This window comes from Lepus europaeus, chromosome 10 (assembly GCF_033115175.1).
Source record: "Lepus europaeus isolate LE1 chromosome 10, mLepTim1.pri, whole genome shotgun sequence".
NCBI lineage: Eukaryota > Metazoa > Chordata > Mammalia > Lagomorpha > Leporidae > Lepus > Lepus europaeus.
The window spans coordinates 105,495,506-105,517,237 of record NC_084836.1 but is presented as its reverse complement, the minus strand read 5'-3'; the positions used below and the strand labels follow the sequence as shown (position 1 = coordinate 105,517,237).

At 52.0% G+C, this 21,732-nt stretch overlaps 1 protein-coding gene and 3 non-coding genes across 4 annotated transcripts; all 4 read right to left on the bottom strand.

Moving 5' to 3' along the window:
* Positions 1-7,027: 7,027 nt before the first annotated feature.
* On the bottom strand, positions 7,028-17,874 carry LOC133768183 (uncharacterized). The gene is made up of 4 exons (XM_062202557.1): positions 17,005-17,874; positions 15,915-16,061; positions 15,257-15,429; positions 7,028-7,490 (listed from the first exon to the last, which is right to left on the bottom strand). Exons 1-2 carry the CDS (start codon positions 17,872-17,874, stop codon positions 15,969-15,971), a joined length of 963 nt encoding a protein of 320 aa, XP_062058541.1. The 3' UTR covers positions 7,028-7,490; positions 15,257-15,429; positions 15,915-15,968.
* LOC133769250 (small nucleolar RNA SNORA71) lies at positions 11,798-11,930 on the bottom strand. Its single transcript, XR_009867142.1, has one exon. It is a non-coding gene; the product is annotated as a small nucleolar RNA SNORA71 (small nucleolar RNA).
* On the bottom strand, positions 13,403-13,536 carry LOC133769252 (small nucleolar RNA SNORA71). Its single transcript, XR_009867144.1, has one exon. It is a non-coding gene; the product is annotated as a small nucleolar RNA SNORA71 (small nucleolar RNA).
* On the bottom strand, positions 15,653-15,785 carry LOC133769248 (small nucleolar RNA SNORA71). Its single transcript, XR_009867141.1, has one exon. It is a non-coding gene; the product is annotated as a small nucleolar RNA SNORA71 (small nucleolar RNA).
* Positions 17,875-21,732: the final 3,858 nt, after the last annotated feature.

Below are 21,732 nucleotides of genomic sequence, written 5' to 3'. Positions count from 1 at the left end.
AGCCAGGAGCCAGGTGCTTCTTCCAGGTCTCCCACGTGGGTGCAGGGGCCCAAGGACGTGGGCCATCTTCTACTGCTTTCCCAGGCCATAGCAGAGAGCTAGATCCATCCCACAGTTCTTAAGATGTAACCAATGCTCCTGCCACTGAGGAGTGGACCCTGGAGTCCAGCCTGTGTCTCTGATGGTTCCAGCTAGTAGGGGGAAGTGGTCTATGCGATTTCCAGGCCTAGGCCATAAAGAGGATACAGCTTCCGCCTGGCTTGCTGCCTAACACAACGCTCACTGCTGGAACCCAGCTACTGTGTTGGGAGAAAACCCAAGCCACATAAAGCGATCATGTGGAAGTGTTCCAGCTGATAGTCCTAGCAGGGGCTCAGCTGACAGCATCAATGGCCAGACTTATGAGTGAGGAAGCCATCAACTGATTCCAGTGTCCGGTTTTCCAGCCCATCCTCTACCTGATACCAAGTGGAGCAGGGACAAGCTAACCCTGTTGATACCTGCCCATAGAGCAAATTCATGCATAAAATGTGTCATTGTTTTGGAATGCGTTTGTTTTCTTTTTTTAAGGTTTATTTATTTATTTGAAAAGTCAGAGTTAGAGAGAGACAGATCTTCCATCAGCTGGTTCACTGCCCAGATGGCCACGATGGCCAGTGTTGAGCCAGGCCAAAACCAGGAGCCAAGAGCTTCATCTGGATCTACAAGGTGGGTGGCAAGGGCCCAAACACTTGAGTCATCTGCTGCTGCTCGTCCCAGGCCATTAGTGGGGAGCTGGACAGGAAGTGGAGCAGCTGAACACGAACCTGCACCCCTACCAGATGCCGGCACTGCAGACAGCCACAGCACCAGCCCCTTGGGATGATTTTACACAGTCCTAGTAACTGGAAAACTTTTCAAGAGCCATCATTGAGAAACGTTATTAACTAAACAGTTGAGTATGAGGAACATTTATAGCCAATTTTTTTTCTTGTTTACTTTTTCCTTCTTTTTCAATTGTGCAGAACTGACTTGGGGTAGATGCAGCTGAACAAGTGGTTCTACTGAACCCAACACAACACTGGCACAGGTGCCCAATGAACATTTTTTTGATGGATGGAGAGAAGTTTGATTGGTTCAGCTCTGAACCTACCTTCTTGCTGCTTTAAAAAAAAAAAAGATTTATTTATTTGAAAGGCAGAATTACAGAGAGGAAGAGGCAGAAGCAGAGAGAAAAAAAGTCTTGCATCCACTGGTTCACCCCCCAAATGCCCCCAAAAGCCAGGGCTGGGCCAGACCAAAGCCAGGAGCTTCTTCTGGCTCTCCCATGTGGGTGCCATCTTCCACTGCCTTCCCAGGCACACTAGCAGGGAGCTGGATTGGAAGTGGAACAGTTGGAACTTAAACCAGCACCCATTTGGGATGCTGGCACCACAGGGGCAGCTTAACCTCCTATGTCACAGTGCCAGCCCCTGCTTCTTGTATGGTAGGTCTTAGTGAATAACACCCAGTAGCCAGTGGCAGTCATACCGTTAGACCCACACAAGTGGGGCCCATGCTCCAGACCCTACACGTCAGAGTCCTGCATTTTGGAATATATTCCTCAAAAAAGTAAGTGCCCTTCTGGGGCTGGCGGTACCTACTAGGAAGGGTACCCCAAGTCGACCAAGTCCCATGTGGGTCTGGTTGGCCAGAATTTTCCACCTTGAAATTTTTTGTTATTGTTGTTAAGGTTTATTTATTTTATTTGAAAGGCAGAGTTAAAGAGAGAGAGAGAGAAGTAGAGAGAGAGATCTTCTATCTGCTGTTTCACTCCCCAAATGGTGGCAACAGCCAGGACTGGGCCAGGCCAAAGCCAGGAGCCAAGAACTTCATCTCACTCCCACATGGGTGCAGGGGCCCAAGTACTTGGGCCATCTTCCACTGCATCCCCAAGCCATTAGCAGGGAGCTGGATCCCACCTTGAAGTTTTCTAAGTCTTACTTATTCCAGTCAGAGGGTCTGGCCAGGGCCAGCAATGCCATCCAGGCAAGGCAATCCAGCCCCAGCCCATCCCCTGTGCTCCTCATTTGTCACCTCTCTTCTTTAGGGTACACTTCAACACTCTCTCTCACCCCCACCCACCTCTCATCTGTATGTAGAGTCACCTCGCATCTACACAATCATTCTGGCCAGCTCTGGTTCCTAGAGGGCAGCCTGGCAAGTAGCTCAGTGCTGCTAGCTGGTACCATATTCTTCTCACAAAATTGAGCAGCATTAGGCGGTCCCAGTGGTGTTGACATGCTGATCTGAGATGCCACATTGGACACAGGACGAGTTCAAGGCTCTGGGCTTGAGCTATATATGTGGGTCTGGGCCTTGGCTCTGTGTTCAGACCCCCTCTGGCTTACTGCAGCCAGGGTGATGTTGGGGAGGGAGGTGTGTATGTGTGTGGCAGGCATCCTCTGTCTGTGTACCCCCACGCCAGCAGGCCCAGGACAGTCACTTGACTCCCTTGGGCAGACTCCACATCCTGTTGTCCGTCTGTCCTCCTGGAGCTCTGAAGCCTAACTCATGTGTCTCAGGCTACTATAACAAAAGGCCACAGGCTGTATCATAATCAACAGACATGAATGTCTCACAGTTCTGGACGCTGGGAAATCTAGAATCAAAGCACATGCTGATTTGGTTCCTGGTGAGGGCCCTCCCCCCAGCTTTCCTTCTCAATGTGTCCTCAAATGGCAGATGGAGGAAGCTTAGGAATATGGGCACCAGTTCGAGTCCCAGCTGCCCCACTTCTGACCCAGCTCCCTACTAATGTGCCTGGGGAAGCAGCAGAAGTCCCTGCAACCATGTGGGGCATCTGGAAGGAGCTCCAGGCTCCTGGCTTCAGCCTGGAACAGCCCCAGCCATTGAGGCCATTTGGGAAGTGAACCGATGAATCAAAGATCTCTCTCCCTCTCTGTAACTGCCTTTCAAATAAACAAAAAAAATTATTAAAAAAAACTAGGAAGAGATGATTTCCTTTTTTTTTTTCAAAAAATGTATTCATTTTATTTGAAAGCCAGAGTGAGGAAGAGAGAGACAGAGAGAAAGAGATCTTCCACCAGCTGTTCACTCCCCAAATGGCTGCAACCACTGGAGCTAAGCCAGACAGAACCCAGAAGCCTAGAACTCCATCCAGGTCTCCCATGTGGGTGGCAGGGGCCCAAGCACTTGGGCCACTGGTTCCCATTCTTGAACAGGAAGAGATAAGGATCATGCAAATGCTATTGCCATGCACCTTGTACAGCCTAAGGCTCCCCTACCCACAGCCTCCTCAAACTCCCCTGAGCCCATTTCCTCCACTCTTTTTTTTTTAAGAAAGATTTTATTTAATATTTATATTTATTTAATAAATACAAATTTCATGGGTACAACTTTTGGAATATAGCAGTTCTTCTCCCCATACCCGTTCCTCCCACCCCCTCCTCCACTCTTGATAGCACCGCTTTCCAGGCAGTCCGGATTGCCAAGCTGGGTCCTCACAAGGCTACACTCATGCCCCAGAACACCTGAATACCCAAACATCCACGACACCCAAAATGCCAGAACACCCACAATGCTGGAACACCCCCAGAGAGCACTAGGATACCAGAACCCCTGACGTCTGCACGTATGAAAGGCCCAGTTCACATACACGCTTCTGCTCAGAGGCAGGGTACCCACCACATTGGACAAGCCACGACTGAGAATGGGCTCTGGTCCGAATGCTGTGGGCAGCCTACCCCAGCGTATTGTGAGAGTTCAGTATGTTGCCCCAGTTACTAATTAGGTTGGCCAGTGTCACAAACAGGAAAGTCACCCCAGATAAGCAAAGTGCCCACAGTGCCTCATGCAACAGCCAAATTCGCAGTTGCTTAGTAATCGGCCATTTGGGGCAAGTTAAGGAAAAGACTGGGACTTTTAGCCAGGAGGTATTGGTACCAGAAACCTAATTTATGCTAATAAGAGGGAGACAGAAAGAAAAATTGAAAAGTTTATGTAATCAAATGAGTGGGAGGGCAAAGGTCAAAGTGAACCTGCAAGACAATGCCAGGGATTTGACTCCAGGACTCTGTCCTGCGTCCCTGTCTCTCCACATGTGGACTTCTGATGTCATCCTCACTCTAGTTTCCTGCAGTTGTGAGAAATGTGGGCTAGGCTTACCCCAGCCCCATCTCCATCCATCTTCCAGGGGCACTGCATGCTCATGGCAATCCCATTCATATCACAGCCTGTGTTGAGAAAAGTTGAGATGCTGGAGATACTTGGCTGAGCCAGTGCCACAGAAAACACTTGACCTAAAAAGAAGAGTTTTGCAGTACTTGTCTCGACTGTTGAGGAACAGTTTGGTTTTTTCATACTATTTGTTGAACTCTTTACTTAATCTAGAGTTAATCAAATGTATATAAAGGTAATTGAAAACATATCTTAGTAAAAAATAAGAATGGGAATAGGAGAGGAAGGAGGAAGAAGGGTGGGAGAGCGGGTACAGTGAGAAGAATCACAGTGTTCCTAAAGTTGCACTTATGAAATGCATGAAGTTTATATTCCTTAAATAATAGGTTTCTGGAAAAAAAAATTAAAAAAATAGTTTTTCCTTGCCTGTCCTCTGGAGAAGAGTGTACCATGGCGAGCCCATTCGAAGAGTTCAAAGAATTCCACCCTAACCCCTGCTGATTGGTCTCCCTGGTGCATCTCTCAGGAAAAATCAAAGGCACTGGCTTGTGAAACTGTTGTCTGTCACACTGACTCACATCGGGCACAAGACTTAAACCTAACAGCACAATCCACACAGGGCCTGTTATGAGTACAGAGGTGTTCACAGGAGTGTGGAGGCTACTGAAGAGGGAGGGAGGCATCGCCTATGATACCAGAGCAAACACACTTCAGCTACTGTAATATTTGACTGGTGGGGCTGGCACTGTGGCGCAGTGGGCTAAGCCTTCACCTGCAGCGCCCCGCATCCCATGTGGGCAACGGTTCAAGTCCCAGCTGCCCTGCTCCCAATCTAGCTCCCTGCTGTGGCCTGGGAAAGCAGTGGAGGATGGCCCAGGTGCTTGGGCCCCTGTGCCCGTTTTGGAGATCCAGAGGAAGCTCCTGGCTCCTGGCTTCGGATTGGCTCAGCTCCTGCCATTATGGCTATCTGGGGAGTGAACCAGCGAATGGAAGACTTCTCTCTCTCTCTCTCTCTCTCTGTGTGTGTGTGTAACTCTGCTTTTCAAATAAATAAATATTTAAAAAAAATTTTGGCTGGAGGGTGAGGTCAAAATTATATTTCTGTGGGAATTGTTTCACTATAGGAAAGCTATGCTTTCAATTTGGAAATGGCAGCATTCTTTTTCTTTCTTTCTTTCTTTCTTTTTTTTTTTTTTTTTTGGCTTTTATTTGAAAGAGTTACACAGAGAGAGGAGAGGCAGAGAGAGAGAGAGAGAGAGAGAGAGAGGTCTTCCATCTGATGGTTCACTCCCCAGTTGGCCACAATTGCTGGAGCTGCACCTATCCGAAGCCAGCAGCCAGGAGCTTCTTCCAGGTCTCCCATGTGGGCGCAAAGGCCCAAGGACTTGGGTCATCTTCTACTGCTTTCCCAGGCCATAGCAGAGAGCTGGATCAGAAGTGGAGCAGCCGGGTTTCGAACCGGCACCCATATGGGATGCCGGTGCTTCAGGCCAGGGCATTAACCTGCTGTGCCACAGTGCTGGCCGCAGCATTCTTTTCAAATTACAAAACAACTGGGGCAGGCGCTGTGGGCCCGGCCTGCGGCACCAGCCTCCTACATGAGCACCAGTTCATGTCTGGGCTGCTCTACTTCCGATCCAGCTCCCTGATAATGCGCCTCGGAAAGCAGCGAAGGATGGCCTAAGTCCTTGGGCCTCTGCACCCATGTGGGAGACCCAGGAGAAGCTCCTGGCTCCTGGCTCCTGGCTTCAGATTGGCTTAGTTTCGGCCATTGTGGCCGTTTGGGGAGTGAACCAGTGGATGGAAGACCTCTTTTCTGTCTCTATCTCTCTCTGTAATTATTTTAAATAAATAAAATAAATCTTTGAAAAAAAATCACAAAACTCCTGCCCCACACAAACTAGTGTCTCTACCAGATCTAAATCAAATGTATCGTTAAGTATCCTCCAGCACCTCAAAGGAAGTGTGACTTATTTTACAAAGCTAGGACGGGGAATGAACTGCTTCCTTTTCCTTGTAGAGTCAAATATATTCTATTCTGGCCCCTCCGTTATGGTCCCAGGACCCTGATTCCCTCAGGGTGCTGCAAAAATCTGCAAGAGCTGCTGTCAGAGCCCTGGGGGACCCTCTCAGCTCCTATCTGCAGCTGGGTGATAAGCCATTTACTTCCTTGCCAATGGGAAATTCTCTCCCAGTGAGAGATCACTGGAGCCTACACCTCCCACACATCTTCATATTTAGTGTTTTTATTATCACTCAGGTCTAGAATTTTCTAAAGTTTGTTTTGTTTTTCTCTGGACTTTAAGTTAGGCCATATACTGTAGTCTGGATGCTACTGACGTATTGGTATTTGAGACTTGCTTTGCAGCCATAGAAGTTAGCATGTTATGCCACAAATAATATTTGTAAATATGCAAGTAATATTAGTAAATACTCCAAGTGTGCTTTAAAATATATTCTTTTTTTCATTTTTTTTTTTTAATTTTTGACAGGCAGAGTGGACAGTGAGAGAGAAAGACAGAGAGAAAGGTCTTCCTTTTGCAGTTGGTTCACCTTCCAATGGCTGCCTCGGCCGGCGCACTGCAGCCGGCGCGCACCGCGCTGATCCGAAGGCAGGAGTCAGGTGCTTATCCTGGTCTCCCATGGGGTGCAGGGCCCAAGCACTTGGGCCATCCTCCACTGCACTCCCGGGCCATAGCAGAGAGCTGGCCTGGAAGAGGGGCAACCGGGACAGAATCCGGCGCCCTGACTGGGACTAGAACCCAGTGTGCCAGCTCCGCAAGGCGGAGGATTAGCCTAGTGAACCGTGGCGCAGGCCAAAAATATATTCTTTACACTAGATTAAGAATCTTTATTGTGGCCAGCATTGTGGTGCAGCAGTAAGGGTATCACTTCTTTTTGTTTTTTGTTTTTGTAAAGATTTATTTATTTTGAAAGTCAGAATTACAAAGAGAGGGAGGGAGGAGGGGGAGGGGGAGAGAGAGAGAGCGAGTGAGCGAGCGCGGGCTTCCATCCACTGGTTCACTCGCCAGATGGCCAAAACGCCCAGTGTGGAGCCACCCGAAGCCAGGAACCAGGAGCTTCATCCAGGTCTCCCACAGTGGTGGCAGGGGCCCAAATACTTGGGCCATCCCCTACTGCTTTTCCCAGGTGCATCAGCAGGAACCCGGATCGGAAGCAGAGCAGCTGAGACACTTATTGGATGCCTTCATCTGTCGTACCCCATGCAGACACCGTCACAGCTCTTCCTGAAGCTCAGCCTGGGTACTGGGCCACCTCCGTGAGACCCCTCTCAGCTTTCCCCAAGCTCAGGGGACCTGGGATGACTCCTGCTGCAGACACAGTAATAGTAGAAAGGACACTTGATATTTTGTTGGCTGAGCCATGGCTTTTTTCCTGTACATGTCAGGTTCAGAAGTTCAACCCTCGACGCTGTTGATTCAGATGGGGGCTATTTTAGGAAGACTAGATAATCGGCAATGATTTGAAGCAGATGGCAGCATTAGTAAAATATCCTCATTTCCCGTTCCCCAGTACAAACAGGCATCTGACGGCCTGGTACGCTCATGCTATTTATGAAGTCAGTCTCTCACTACTCACTACACCAGCACACAGAAACCCAGCTGAGCCCTTTGGCAGGTGTCAGTCAAGTCCCTTCAGTTCTCTGAGCCTTGGTTTCCTCATTTGTAAAATGACATAAAATCAAGTCTACCTCACTGGGTTGTTGTGAAGATTAAATGCAGCCATTATATATATGGGCTTAATACAGTGCATGGCATTTATTAAAATTCAATCAATGGTGGCCACGATTAACACCAGCCCTGCTGGTACACATGCAAATTAGTAAACAAGGACAGTGCATGGCACCACCTTAACAGATGAGTCTGTCATGATGACATTTTATATTTGTCTTTCACTGTAACTATCAACAAGCTATGTATGCTCATCACATAAATAATCAACATTTATGGAGCACTCAGCATGAGGCAGTCCTATGTTAAACATTTAACATGCATCATTTCCTTTAATGCTGGGCATCTGGGGTAAGTGCTATTCTATGGTCAAATCAGAAACAAGTTCAGCAAGAAGGAACATGCTCCTGGGTAGTGTTGTGGTGCAACAGGTTAAGCCACCACTTGGGACACCCACATCCCACATGGGGGTGTCCAGTTAAGTCCCACCTCCACTCCTTTTTTTAATTTTATTTATTTATTTGAGAGGTAGAGTTACAGACAGTGAGAGGGAGAGACAGAGGGAAAGGTCTTCCATCCACTGGTTCACTCCCCAAATGGCCACAATGGCTGGAGCTGCACCAATCTGAAGCCAGGAGCCAGGAGCCAGGAGCTTCCTCCTGGACTCCTACATGGGTGCCAGGGCCCATGCACTTGGGCCATCTTCTACTGCCTTCCCAGGCCACAGCAGAGAGCTGGATTGGAAGAGGAGCAGCTGGGACTAGAACAGGTGCCCATATGGGATGGTGGCGCCGCAGGATTAACCTGCGCCATGGCTTTGGCTCCCTCACCTCCATTTCTGATCCAGCTTCCTGCTAATGTGCCCAGGAGGTAACAGATGATGGCTCAAGTACATGGGTGTCTTCCACTTGCGTGGGAGAAATGGATAAGTTCCTGGCTGCTGGTTTCAGCCTGGCCCAGCCCTAGGCTGTAGAAAGCATATGAACCAGGACACAGAAGATATCTCTCTCTCTCTCTCTCTCTCTGTCACTTTGCCTTTCAAATAATAAATAAATCTTAAAAAACAAAACACATTCCAGGCCTTGTAGCAATTAGGAGACCTCACAATTCAACAGGTTTTTTTTTTTTTTTTTTTTTTTTTTTGACAGGCAGAGTGGATAGTGAGAGAGAGAGGTTTTCCTTTTTGCCGTTGGTTCACCCTCCAATGGCCAGCGCATTGTGCTGATCTGAAGCCAGGAGCCAGGTGCTTCTCCTGGTCTCCCACGCAGGTGCAGGGCCCAAGCACTTGGGCCATCCTCCACTGCACACCCGGGCCACAGCAGAGAGCTGGCCTGGAAGAGGGGCAACCGGGATAGAATCCGGTGCCCCAACCGGGACTAGAACCCGTTGTGCCGGCGCCGCAAAGCAGAGGATTAGCCTGTTAAGCCACAGCGCCGGTCTAACAGGTTCTTAATGATTTCCCCAGGTCACCCCCGAGTGCATCGCAGCAGCACAGTGCTTATATTCCTAGTGAAAGGCAGCCACTGGCCACATTCTCCACCCCTATTCCCAGGCGTGTTTTCACCACGGGAGCTCAGGGCACTCGCGCTTTCCCTGCTCTGCCTCCAAGTCCACACCAATCATTGCTCTGTTTTCCAAACCCCCAGCCCAAATGCTCCCTAGCCAATGCAATTCCAACAGCTCCCTTCTCGCCTAAGCCCGAGCCCCTAGGTGCACTGGGGATTGCTCAACCTCTAGTCCAAATCCCACATCCTGTCTCATATTCCCTAGATGAAGCCCCAGCGCTGTGCCAAATGCAAAGTCTCAATGAGGGAACACTGGGAGAGTTGCCCTTGTGACTTATTCTGTCTATACCCTGCCCTGCTGGCACACCGAGACACTATTAAAAAACAAATATTCAAAAACCAAAGAAAAAGCAGCAGGGCGCGTGTCAAGATTTACTGAGGTGGGGAAGAGGACAATGGTGTACAGCACAGGAAGTTCAACGGGAACTCTTGGTTCTAAACAGTTACAACAGCAGTAGGCAGGAGGACACGCAGGCTGGCCTTGACGAAGGAAAACCAGTCCTGCTGGTCCATGGCTTCAGTGGCCCTGCTGGGGCAAGGGTCTCCGGCTGAAGGGTCTCCAATCCCGGACCCCCAGTACCCAGAGTCGCAGGGCTTTCCTTCTGTCCCACATACACAGAGTGTAAGTTGTGCGAGGCCTGGAATGCAATATCGCTCATCACTCTGCTATGCCACTGTCCATGGTCAACACCAAAATAATCTAAAGGAAAAGTCCGAGGAGGCCAGCAGAATGTTCATCTCAGAGATACGACCAAGTTAGCCTCCTGGCAGTAACTCACCACAAGGATGCCCCCGGGGAGCCACCAGGGCCATTATCCTGGGAGAGCCAGTGTCTCTATCCCTTGGGACTTTCTCCCACAATCTCCAGATCCAAGTCCAGCCCTAGAATATGAGGCCATAGAGCAGATCACTACCAGTACTTGGACTCCAATATCATATCTGTTGTTTTTTTTTTTTCTAATTTGAAAGACAGAGAGGCAGAGGGAGAGAGGGAGGGAGGGAGGGAGGGAGGGAGGGAGAGAGAGAGAGAGAGAGATGCCTTCCAGCCACTGGTTCACTCCCCAAATGGATGCAACGGCCAGAGCTGAGCTGATCTGAAGCCAGGAGCTTCCTCCGGGTCTCCCACGTGGGTGCAGGGGCCCAAGCACTTGGGCCATCTTCCACTGCTATCCCAGGCCATAGCAGAGAGCTGGATCGGAAACGGAGCAGCCAAGACTAGAACCAGCACCCATATGGGATGCTGGCACTCCAGGCAGAGGAGTAACCTACTGCACCACAGCACCAGCCCCTCCTGGTGCCACTTTTTTTTTTTTTTTTAGTTTTTTTAAAAATTTATTTGAAAGTCAGAGTTACACAGAGAGAGAAGGAGAGGCAGAGTGAAAGAGAGAAGTCTTCCATCCACTGGTTCACTCCCCAGTTGGCCACAGTGGCTGGAGCTGCGCCGATCCAAAGCCAGGAGCCAGGAGCTTCTTCTGGGTCTCCCACATGGGTGCAGGGGGCCAAGGACTTGGGCCATCTTCTATTGCTTTCCCAGGTCACAGCAGAGAGTTGGATCAGAAGTGGAGCAGGTGGGACTCAAACCAGTGCCCATATGGGATGCCGGCGCTAGAGGTGGTGGCTTTACCTGCTACGCTACGGCACCCACCCCATGGTGCCACTTTTAATTCCAACTTCCTGCTAATGCACATCCTTGGAGGCCACAGGTGATGGCTCAAGTACTTGGGTCCCTTCCACCCAGGTGGGAGATCTGAATTGAGTCCTAGGCTCCTGGCTTTGGCCTGGCCCAGTCCCGGTTATGGCTAGCCAATGGCAGATCTCAATCTCCTCTCTCATCTGTCAAATAAATAAATAAGAGTTTAAATAATTAATATTTTTATGCCTAAAACAGTCCCCTACAGGGCAACTGAGCAGGTGTATAACTGGCAGAGAGAGAGCTGGCCCTCAGGGCTCATCCTGCTGAGGTTCCACTGGCTGGGACCCCCTGCCATGCTATCTTGACTTGCCAGTACAGCTGTCTCCCAGCAGGACGGTCAGCCTGGGCTGACCCCAGTCTCGAAGCCCTATTCATGTTGCTTGCCCTCCCCTGAATGCTCTCCTCCTGCCCTCACACACCCCTCTTTGAACAACCTCTCTAGGCCCATAACCTCCAAAAAGCTGCTTGTCTTGGAACATCTTAAGGCAATGGTGACATACCGCCCAACACCATACTTAATCTGCTTCCATAATTTCTTGGACTCCTCCACCCACTAAAGTATCTAAATCTCAACACCAATGCAGCCTGGTCTCTGACAGCGAGACGCCACGCTGAGAAAGGCCAAGCCATGGCAGACTCCCGCTCTCACCGCAGCCTTCAACGCTGGGGCGTGGGGATGCTGGCGGGAGTGTGTGAAAGCGCCAGCATTTGAAAGGGACAGGCGTGGACCCTCCAAACACGGGAAACGGCCTTCAGCACTTCCTTTCCCTGCATCACGGATGACCAGGGCACTGGCAGCCATGATCACTTTTGAATGCAGGTGCACGAGGGCACAGAAAGATCCCAGGAGAGGCTGGGTGCCAGCAGCCTGTGGAACAGACTGGGCCCAGGAAAGCAACCCAGGCCAGCACAGGGCCCTGGCAGTGGCCCTCGTTCCCAGTAGAAGTCCCATAGAACCTCCCTGCCTTGGGAAATCAAAGAGATGTCAGTTTGGGTGAAAATAATGGGGAAGTAGGGTTGGGAATGACAGGAATCATGTGTCAGGTACAAGTCTCCTCCATCACAGCTTTGTTTTTCAGATGAAGACAATCAGGTTGTAGATGAGTTGATGACTGAGCTACTGGCAGACAGGGATGCAAAGTCAGGGACTGGGGCCTCTGATGTCGAGACCACCCATGTTCCATTACAGCTCGCTGCTGCTGACACCCAGAGGGAAGGCAGACCCCGGAGACCTCACATGACCAGAGGAGGGCCCAGCTTCGTGTCGGCAGCAGCTGCTGAAGCCATGTGAAGGGCCAGAAGCCATCTGGGCTGCCCGGGGTGGGCAGTCGATCTGTGGACCCACAGCACCACCTTCATCTCACCTCTCATCACCACCCCCAGCCTGGCCACAGGAGCCAGACTGCGCTCAACGCAAGAAAGCAGCACTCAATGGACGAGGGCAGATATCTTACCTCAAGGAGACTGGGGTCTAGAATGTTCCTGACATTTCAACTCCCATGATGCCTCTGCATACAGTGGACTCATCTGCAACAGACAAAAGTCCTTGAATGTGCACCTGGCTTGTCCCTGCTCAGAGCAGGGCACGTGGGCCCCAGGATAGAGCTTCACACAGAGGACACAGACAGCAAGCACGCCACAGATGATGGCATGAACAAGGTTATTTCTCTCTTTTTTTAAAAAAAGGGACCTTTAAAAAATATTTACTTTTTTGAAAGGCAGAGTGACACAGAGAGGAGAGAAAGAGGGAGAAGAGGGGAGACAGAGTGAGAGGGAGAGAGAGATCTTCTATCTGCTGGTTCACTATCCACATGGCTGCAATAGTTTGGACAGGCTGAAGCCATGAGCCAGGAACTCCATCTGGTCTCCTACAGGGGTGGCAGAGGCCCAAGCACTTGGGCCATCATCTGCCGCCTTCCCAGGATGCACTGGACCAGAGGTGGAGCAGCTGGGACTTGAATCAGCACTCCGATACGGGATGCTTGGCACCACAAGTGGCAGCTTCACCCACTGCGCCACAGCGCTGGCCCTAACAGTTCTAAATGAGGAGAAGTGGAGGGTCTGTGGCAGGGTGGGTCAGACTGACTAATGTGCAGGTAATTGCGGTAGGCTGAAGAGGAGGCCAAGGCCAGGTGCATGGGAGTGTGCCATGGCAATCGGTCATGGAAGGAACACACACAGGCTGGTTCCCACCAGTGGGGGCAGGAAGCAAAAGCCCCGCAAAGGCCAGTAATGCACACACACGTGGCAGCCCGCACACTTGGGAGGCCTGAGGAACGTGCAAATTGAGACGCAGTGAGAGGGCATTCCCAGAGCTGGAAGGCAAGGATGTGGCCCCTCCAAACAGGGAAACCCTTTCTGCATTTCCTCTGCCTGCAGAACCAATGACCAGGACACGGACAGCCTGTGGTCACTTACGAATGCAGGGGCAGAAAAGGACAGAGGGCTGCTGAGAAAAGGAGGCCAATGGCAGAAGCCCAAACGGTCAGCCGAATGAGCACAAGGACCCGAGAGCCGCTTCTATTCCTACAAAGATTCCTTTCGCACGGTCCAGACACTGAAGCTAAGGAAGACAGCCCTGGAAGAAAACAGATGCAATGCTTTGATTGCAAGAGACAGGGACTGACAATGTGATGTTAAGAAAACCTACCTCGGCTGGCGCCGTGGCTCAACAGGCTAATCCTCCGCCTTGCGGCGCTGGTACATCGGGTTCTAGTCCCAGTTGGGGTGCCAGATTCTATTCCGGTTGCCCCCCTTCCAGGCCAGCTCTCTGCTATGGCCCGGGAGTGCAGTGGAGGATGGCCCAAGTGCTTGGGCCCTGCACCCGCATGGGAGACCAGGAGAAGCACCTGGCTCCTGGCTTCAGATCAGCGCGATGCGCCAACTGCAGCGCGCCAGCCACAGCAGCCACTGGAGGGTGAACCAACGGCAAAAGGAAGACCTTTCTCTCTGTCTCTGTCTCTCTCACTATCCACTCTGCCTGTCAAAAAGAAAAAAAGAAAACCTACCTCACTGTAGGATTCTACTTTCTGGAGGATGACACCAAGGATCTGAGAAGGTCCCCAAGTCAGGAGGAGCAGTGATGTGATAAGACCTGGGTACAAGGGCCGGCACTGTGGCATAGTAAGTTAAGCCTCTGCCTGCAGCTCCAGCATCCCATATGGGCACTGGTTCGTGTCCCAGCTGCTCCTCTTCCAATCCCGCTCTCTGCTTATGGCCTGGGAAAGCAGTGGAAGATGAGCCGTTGTGGCCATTTGGGGAGTAAACAGGATGGAAGACCTGTCTCTCCCTCTCTATGTAGCTCTACTTCTCAAAAGAAGACCTAGGTACAGGGGGATCTGATGCCCAAATCCTCCCTGATTCCAATGCAGACAGTGCAGTGCCAACACACAAATGGGAGGAAGGGCTCCCAGCAGATGCTCAGAGCTCAAGCCAGAAGATCCTAAGGACACACCCACACCAAGGCCCTAGGGAGGGTAAACCGAGGCCAGGAGGAAGCCATCCTCGCTTTGCCTCTCTCTACTTCCCAGGGACGTGGACACATGCGTGCGCCACACAAAGCCCAGGATCTTACCCAGGACAGACCATACCCTGGGAGCACCACGGTCCAGCTGCCTCGTGGCAGGAGGGAGACCCCGCTCATGGGCTCCTCCGCACCGAGCTGCCTCCTCTGCAATAAGCAAGAGTCCTGAGTGAGCCACCATGACGTCACCTGGCCAACGCATGCTGGGAACATGGAGACTCTGGCTCCGAAGCCAGCTGTGTCACACAGGCAGGCTGTTTTACTAACCCATTTGCTCATCAGCAAGTACAGAAGTTGACAACTCCCCTGGGGGCAACACATCCTCTATGGCACGTGGGGCTCTTCAGATCATTTTCTGTACAAACTGATGAAACTACAGCAGTTAGGGGAGCTGTGTCTTCAGCAGGACGTGGACTCTGGGACAGGGCTGGGAGCAGGTGATGCTGGACAGGCAGTGCCTGGTGTGGACGGGGAAGGAGCACCTATGTTCCCCCTACAAAGGTAAGGTCCAATTTCCTCCCTACTCTGGCTTCTGCACCCATAACTGGGGTCCATCTCAAGCCAAGGGACCTCGAATCGGCAAATACTGGCAAAGAGGGAAGAACAATTTCAGGAAAGGACTCACAAGAAAGTGGTCCCACTGTTTTCTCCTCTCCAGCAGCTCTGCAGCTGCTGACCACCGAACACCTGCCAGGCGCTGAAACGAGGACGATGTCCATGAAGTAGGACTAGTGCTCTCCTCTCTGCCAATCCACCTCTGAGACGGCATCACGTCCTGGGTCCCCAGTGGCTAAGGATCTGCAGAGCGGAGAGAAGAGAAGCGCTTGGTGAGAAATGTCCCACAGAGAGGCCGGCACAACCAGCCGGAGCTTCTCCAGACACAGCCCATGCATGCATGCCGCCGCCTCCTCTGTCCAAGCCGCACAGGCCCAGCAGGGAGCCTCGCACAGGGCGCACTCACAGGCCAGCCGCCAGCCACCAGCGGCCAGGAGGTATCCAGAAGGTGCCAAGAAGGCAGAGGTGTGCGAAAGTTCCAGGGTTCGACAGGGACGGCGCAGACCCTCCAAACACGGGGAAGCGCTTTCAGCAGCTGCTCTCCCTGCACTATCAATGACCAGGGCACGGGCAGCCCACGATCACTTTCAAATGCAGGGGCAGAAAAGGACCGAAGAACAGAGGCCAGGCTCAGCTGAGTGTCCACGCACGAGCCCAGGGCCCTGAGTGCTATACGGGCCTCACTTCCCATACATGCCCCATCCACTCCACCTGGGACGCCCACGTACCACATCAAAGTGCCCGGTTCTGGTCCAGCTTCCCGTCAAGGTGCATCCTGGCAGTCAGCAGGTGATGGCTCTAGTAGTTGGGGTCCTGCCACCCACGTGGGAGAACTGGATTGGGTGGCCAGCTCCTGGCTTCAGCTTGGTCCAGTCCTGGCCATTGCAGGAATATGGGGAGTGAATCAGCAGATAGACCTCTGTTCACCTGTCTCTTTCAAATAAAGAAATAATTCTTTAAAAAAAAAAAAAAGTGTTGGTGCTGTGGCGTAGCAGGTAAAGCTGCCGCCTCCAGTGCCAGGATCCCATATATGCACGGGTTCAAGTCCCAGCTGCTCCACTTCTCATACAGCTTTCTGCTATGGCCTGGGGAAGCATAAGATGGCCCAAGTGCTTGAGCCCCTGCACCCTCGTGGGAGACCCAGAAGAGGCTCCTGGCTCCTGGCTTTCGATTGATCCAGCTCCTGCCATTGCGGCCATCTGGGGTGTGAACCAATGGATGGAAGACCTCTCTCTCTCTCTCTCTCTCTCTCTCTCTCTCTGCCTCTCTAATAAATAAATATTTTAAAAAGATGAAAAAATTCCATCTGTGCCCATCGAGTCCACTGGCTTCTGTTTATTAACGTCTGATAAACATGCCTGAATCAGTCATTCATCTCACAAATACTGAGTACGCCCAGGCAGCCAGCACCCTGGGCTAAAAACAAGGAATCCAGTCCAGGCCTGCTCTCATAGCACTCCTGCAGGCTCCCCACTCTACAGAAACGGCAAAGCTCAAGAGAACCAGGGAACCCAGCCGGGACCTGACCTCAGCTCCTTGTAGTCCCCAAACCCAGTCCCCCACCTGCTCCACCAGGCCCCAGGCTGTGCAAGACCCCTCCGGACGGTTCTGTTCTCAGAACCCCCAGGCCAGGCGTCTTCAAGCAGCAGCAGCACGTACCTGGGTCATCCTTGGCCCTGGACAGCCGGAGCCCATCAGGGAGTGTGCGTGCGGACTCTGCAGGGGCGAAGGGGGCCCTGCCTGGTGCAGAACCAGCAAGGCGGTGGGAGAGCGAGCCTGCAGCTGCGGCAGGAGCAACTAACTGCAGACCGCACGTACCGGGCGGGGCTTCAGCGCAAGGACCGGACGCGAGTCCACACCGCTCCTCCGAGACCCCGGGAGCGTCCCCAGTCGAAACTTCTGCCAACCGGTGTGTAAAAGGCAGCTTTCCACGCCTGTTTTTAAAGGTTGCAGAAGGGAAAACGAGTCGGCCGTCCTAAAGCCGTGCGGGACATCACCTGCTCTGCAGACAACCGTCGCCCGGCTTCGGATGCCGGGAACGGAGGTAGGGATCCGGGACGCGGGCAAAGCCTTCCTGCGCGGGCTCTCTCCCAAGGACGCACGCATCCCGGGGGGTCTAGCCGGGCGCAGAGGCCGGAGCCCTGTCTGGGCGCTGAGCTCGGACCCGCTCTCCCGCCCCGCTCGGGGCCTCGGAGTCCCCCGATGGGAGAGCAGCAGCACCAGCTGGGGTCCACGCAGAGAAGACGGCCCGAGATGGTCCTGGGGTCCCCGCAGAGAAGACGGCCCGAGATGGCCCTGGGGTCCCCGCAGAGAAGATGGCCCGAGAGGGTCCTGGGCTCCCCACAGAGAAGACGGCCCGAGATGGTCCCTGGGGTCCCCGCAGAGAAGCCCGAGATGGTCCTGCGGTGACTTCCCCCGGCGTGAGGACTGATGGCGAGGGCCGACAGCGGCGCGGGTAGGTGCGGTACGACACAGGACCACACGGCGCCCCGGGAAGCGGCCGCCACCGGCTCTGCACCCTCGGAAGTACGACTGCGGCCTCGGAGGGGGCAGCCTGAGGCAGTGCTGCCTCGGGGCCGAACCTGCGCAAGCGGCCCCGCAGCGCCCCCTAACGTAGTGGAGCTGAAATTCTAACTCGCTGCTGAAGACCTGGCTTCCAGCTTCGGTACTGCCCAATGTCCCACCCATCCACTCCACCCACCCCCCAACCCATCCACCCACACATCCACCTCTCCGCTCCATCCATCTTCTCGACATCCATCCATCCAGATCATCCACTGAACTACTACATCCTGTGAAGGACTGGAATAAGCACTGGAGATGTAGTGCACAAGACAGACATGATCCATAATTTTTTAAAAAAATATTTATTTATTTGGAAGGCAGAGGCAGAGAAACTTCCATCTGCTGGTTCATTCCCCAATTGGCCACAACGGCTGGAGCTGGGCTGATCTGAAGCCAGGAGCTAGGAGCTTCTTCTGGGTCTCCCACACAGGTGCAGGGCCCCAAGGACTTGGTCATCCTCCGCTGCTTTCCCAGGCCATCAGTAGGGAGCTGGATCAAAATGGAGCAGCTGGATCTTGAATCGGGGCCCATATGGGATGCTGGTACTGCAGGCATCAGCATTACATGCTATACCACAATACCAGCCCCCTCCTGATTTTAAAAAAATATTTATTTACTTTTGAAAGTCAGAGTTACAGAGACAGGGAGAGATACAGAGATCTTCCGCCCGCTGATTCACTCCTCAGATGGCCACAACGGCCAGGCTGGGCCAGGCCAAAGCCAGGCTCCAGGAGCTTCATCTGGGACTTGCACATGGGTGCAGGGGCCCAAGAACTTGGACCATGTTTCACTGCTTTCCCAGGCACATTAGCAGAGAGCCAGGTCGAAAGTGGAGCAGCCAAAACTCCCACCAGCACCTGTTACACCACAATGCCCAGCCTCCGATACCTGATTTTAAATTGGTTACATTCCAATGAGAATAATAAACAAGTAATTCAGCAAATGCAGCAATTGAAAAAGCAGGGCTTGATGTTTGGCCCTTGGGACACCCACATCCCCATTAGAGCACCTGGGTTCAGTGTTCAGCTCTGGCTCTGCTTCCACTTCCAGCTTCCAGCTTTGCGCACCCTGGGAGGCAGCAGGTGATGGCTCAAGTGGTTGGGTCCCTGCCACTCCCATGTGGGAGATGTGGCTTCAGTTCCTTGCTCCGGGGTTCTGCTCCTTGGCCATTGTGGACATCTGGGGAGTGAAGCAGTCGATGGGGGCTCTCTCTCACTACCTGTCTCTCTCACACTGTCACGCTCTCAAGTAAATTGAAAAGGATTGTTGAAAGGATTCCTACATAGTCTCTGGCCATGTGAGAGCAGACAGAGAAGATGGCCAACCACCCTGACAATAAAACGGGGCTCTCGCCAGACATCATACCTGTTCGTGCCTTGATCTTGGATTTCTCCACCTCCAGAAATGTGAGAAATTTCTACTGTTTAAAAGTTACTCGATTTGTCACATTTTGTGATAAGAGCCAAAATCAACGAGAATATCAATCCTATAAATAAATGCTATTATTATCCCATTTGCTGATGAGGAACTTTTTAAAGGTTTATTTATTTGGAAGGCAGATCTACAGAGAGAAAGAGGGAGAGAGACACACAGGGAGAAAGCTCTTCTACCACTGTTTCACTCCCCAGATGGCTACAACCAGGAGTCTAGAACTCCATCCAGGACACTCCCATGTGGGTGCAGGGGCCCCAGGACGCCAGTGTAACCCCCTGCAAGCTCGCTGATACCTGTACCCCCTTTTTCCAGCACCACTCACCACACCAACTTTCACCCCTTCACTGCCTACGGCCCTGCTTAGGGAAGCTCACCCTGGAAAGGGCCAGGATTCAGGCAAGAATCCCAAGCAGTGGAGACCATGAGGGGTGGCCTTTGTATGCTCAGCACCTCCCTTCGACCCTTGAGACAAAGGACTTCAGAGGCGGATGACCCCTCCCAGACACACAGGAAAAGAAGAAGCACCAATCTTTTGGCTCAGAAAGTAACTTTGAGAGCTGAGAGCTGGAGCATGAAGATCAAGGCGTTGAAAGGTCTTGGGGTTAGGGCTGCCTTCTCACAAAGCCCCTGTGGCTGGTAAACTTTTCTCTCCCCTAATTATCTTCTGCTTTCCTTCATGAAGCCTGGAGGGAACACTCCCTCCAACGTGTTAGCTCCAGAAATCGTCTCAAAGGCCTTTATTAGAAGGACCTCTAGGATCAGAAGATGTAACATAGGAGTTGCTCTGCTGCACCGAAAGGGGCTTACTGGGAAAATGCCTTCTTTCTTTTAAGTCGAGTATTTTCTATGGCATCAGCTTGGCCAGTCATCCCCAGCATCTCTGCTTATGATGTGAATAGCACTCCCAGGAGTTGTGCAGTGTGCCACCTGCACAATCGTTTGTGGCAGTCCATGCGGCAGCTCAGTAAGACCGAGAGGCCCCCGAGGGCTAAACTGGCCAAAGCTTCCATCAGGCCTCAGTCCCAGCCCGCAGGCACCTCAGCCTATTGCTGCCGGAACACGCAGTAACACAGGAGCAGTAAGAAGATGAGGAGGAAGACGGACGAAAACAACAAAACAGTCAGCATGGTGATCAGTTGTGGGTGGGGATGGGACCCGGAGCTCCCGCAGGCCTCACGTGGTAGGTTGCTGACTTCCTGCCTAGACCCGGGCACCACCCCCTTGGACTAATCTGTGCAGCCAGCCACAACTCCATCCCTGAAGGGCCACAGGGCTCTCTCAGCCACTGTGATGTCACAAACTCCCGGAAGATGGAACTTTGACCTCCCAGCCACAGCCCAGCACGGTATTAATGCAAACAGTATGTTGAATGTCAGACCCAGGACATGTCATCAGACATTTCTCCCATCTCTTTACCCTTCAGATTTGCTGTGTGCTTCTTTCCCTTCCCTCAGAAAAATATCAGGCAAGCCTCATAATGTTTCTGTTTGTTTTCAGCTAATAAAAAGTCTTTCAATCACCAGCAATGGAAAACATGGTTTCCATTCAACTGTTTGAAATGCCAAGTCTCATGCATTCACCGCAATTTCTGTGATCATTTGTAGATGAGACTTCTCTCTTCTCCCCCAGTTGGGGCCAAGCACAAGGGGGCTGCCATCTGTTGTGGGGAGGACATAGGTCTTCTTTCTCTTCCAAATGTGTTTCTCTACCAGAGCTTTCTGTCCACTCACTCAGTCCCAAAACCTCCAGGATCAAAACAAATGGCACAGGGACCAGTGTAATGACACAGCAGATAAAGCCACCACCTGTGATACCAGCATCCCATATGGGCACCAGTTTGAGTCCCAGCTGCTCCACTTCCAAACAAGCTTCCTGCTGATGCACCTGGGAAAGCAACCAAAGATGGCCCAAGTCCTTGGGCCCCTGCACTCACATCAGAGACCTGGAAGAAACTCCTGGTTCCTGGCTTTGGGCTGGCCCAGCCCCCACCCACTGGGGCCATTTGGGGAGTAAATCAGTGGATGAGAGATCTCTCTTTCTGTGTCTGTCTCTCTGTGTCTCTCCCTCTCTGTAACTCTGCCTTTTAAATAAACAAAATAAATCTTTAAAAAAATGATGGCATCAAGAGGAAGTTGAGGGGAGAATTCTCTCTTATTAGAACTCTTGCAAGAAGTCAATGCTTTTTAATTTTTTTTATTTATTTGAAAAGCAGAATTACAGAAAGAGAGGGGGGGATGCAGAGAGAGATCATCTATTTGGTTTACACCCCAAATGGCCACAATGGGCTGGGCTGGACCAAGCTGAAGCCAGAAGACAGGAACCTCCATCCTGGTCTCCCACATGGGTAGCAGAGGCCCAAGCACTTGGGCCATCTTCCACTACCTTCCCAGGTGCATTAGCAGGAAGCTGGATTGGAAGTGGAGCAGCTGGGACTCAAACCAGTGCTCCAATATCGGACACTGGTGTGGCAAGCAGTGGGCTCAACCTACTGCACCATGGTGCTGGCCCCAAAATCCACGCTTGGGATCTTGCAATTGTTCTCCAAGA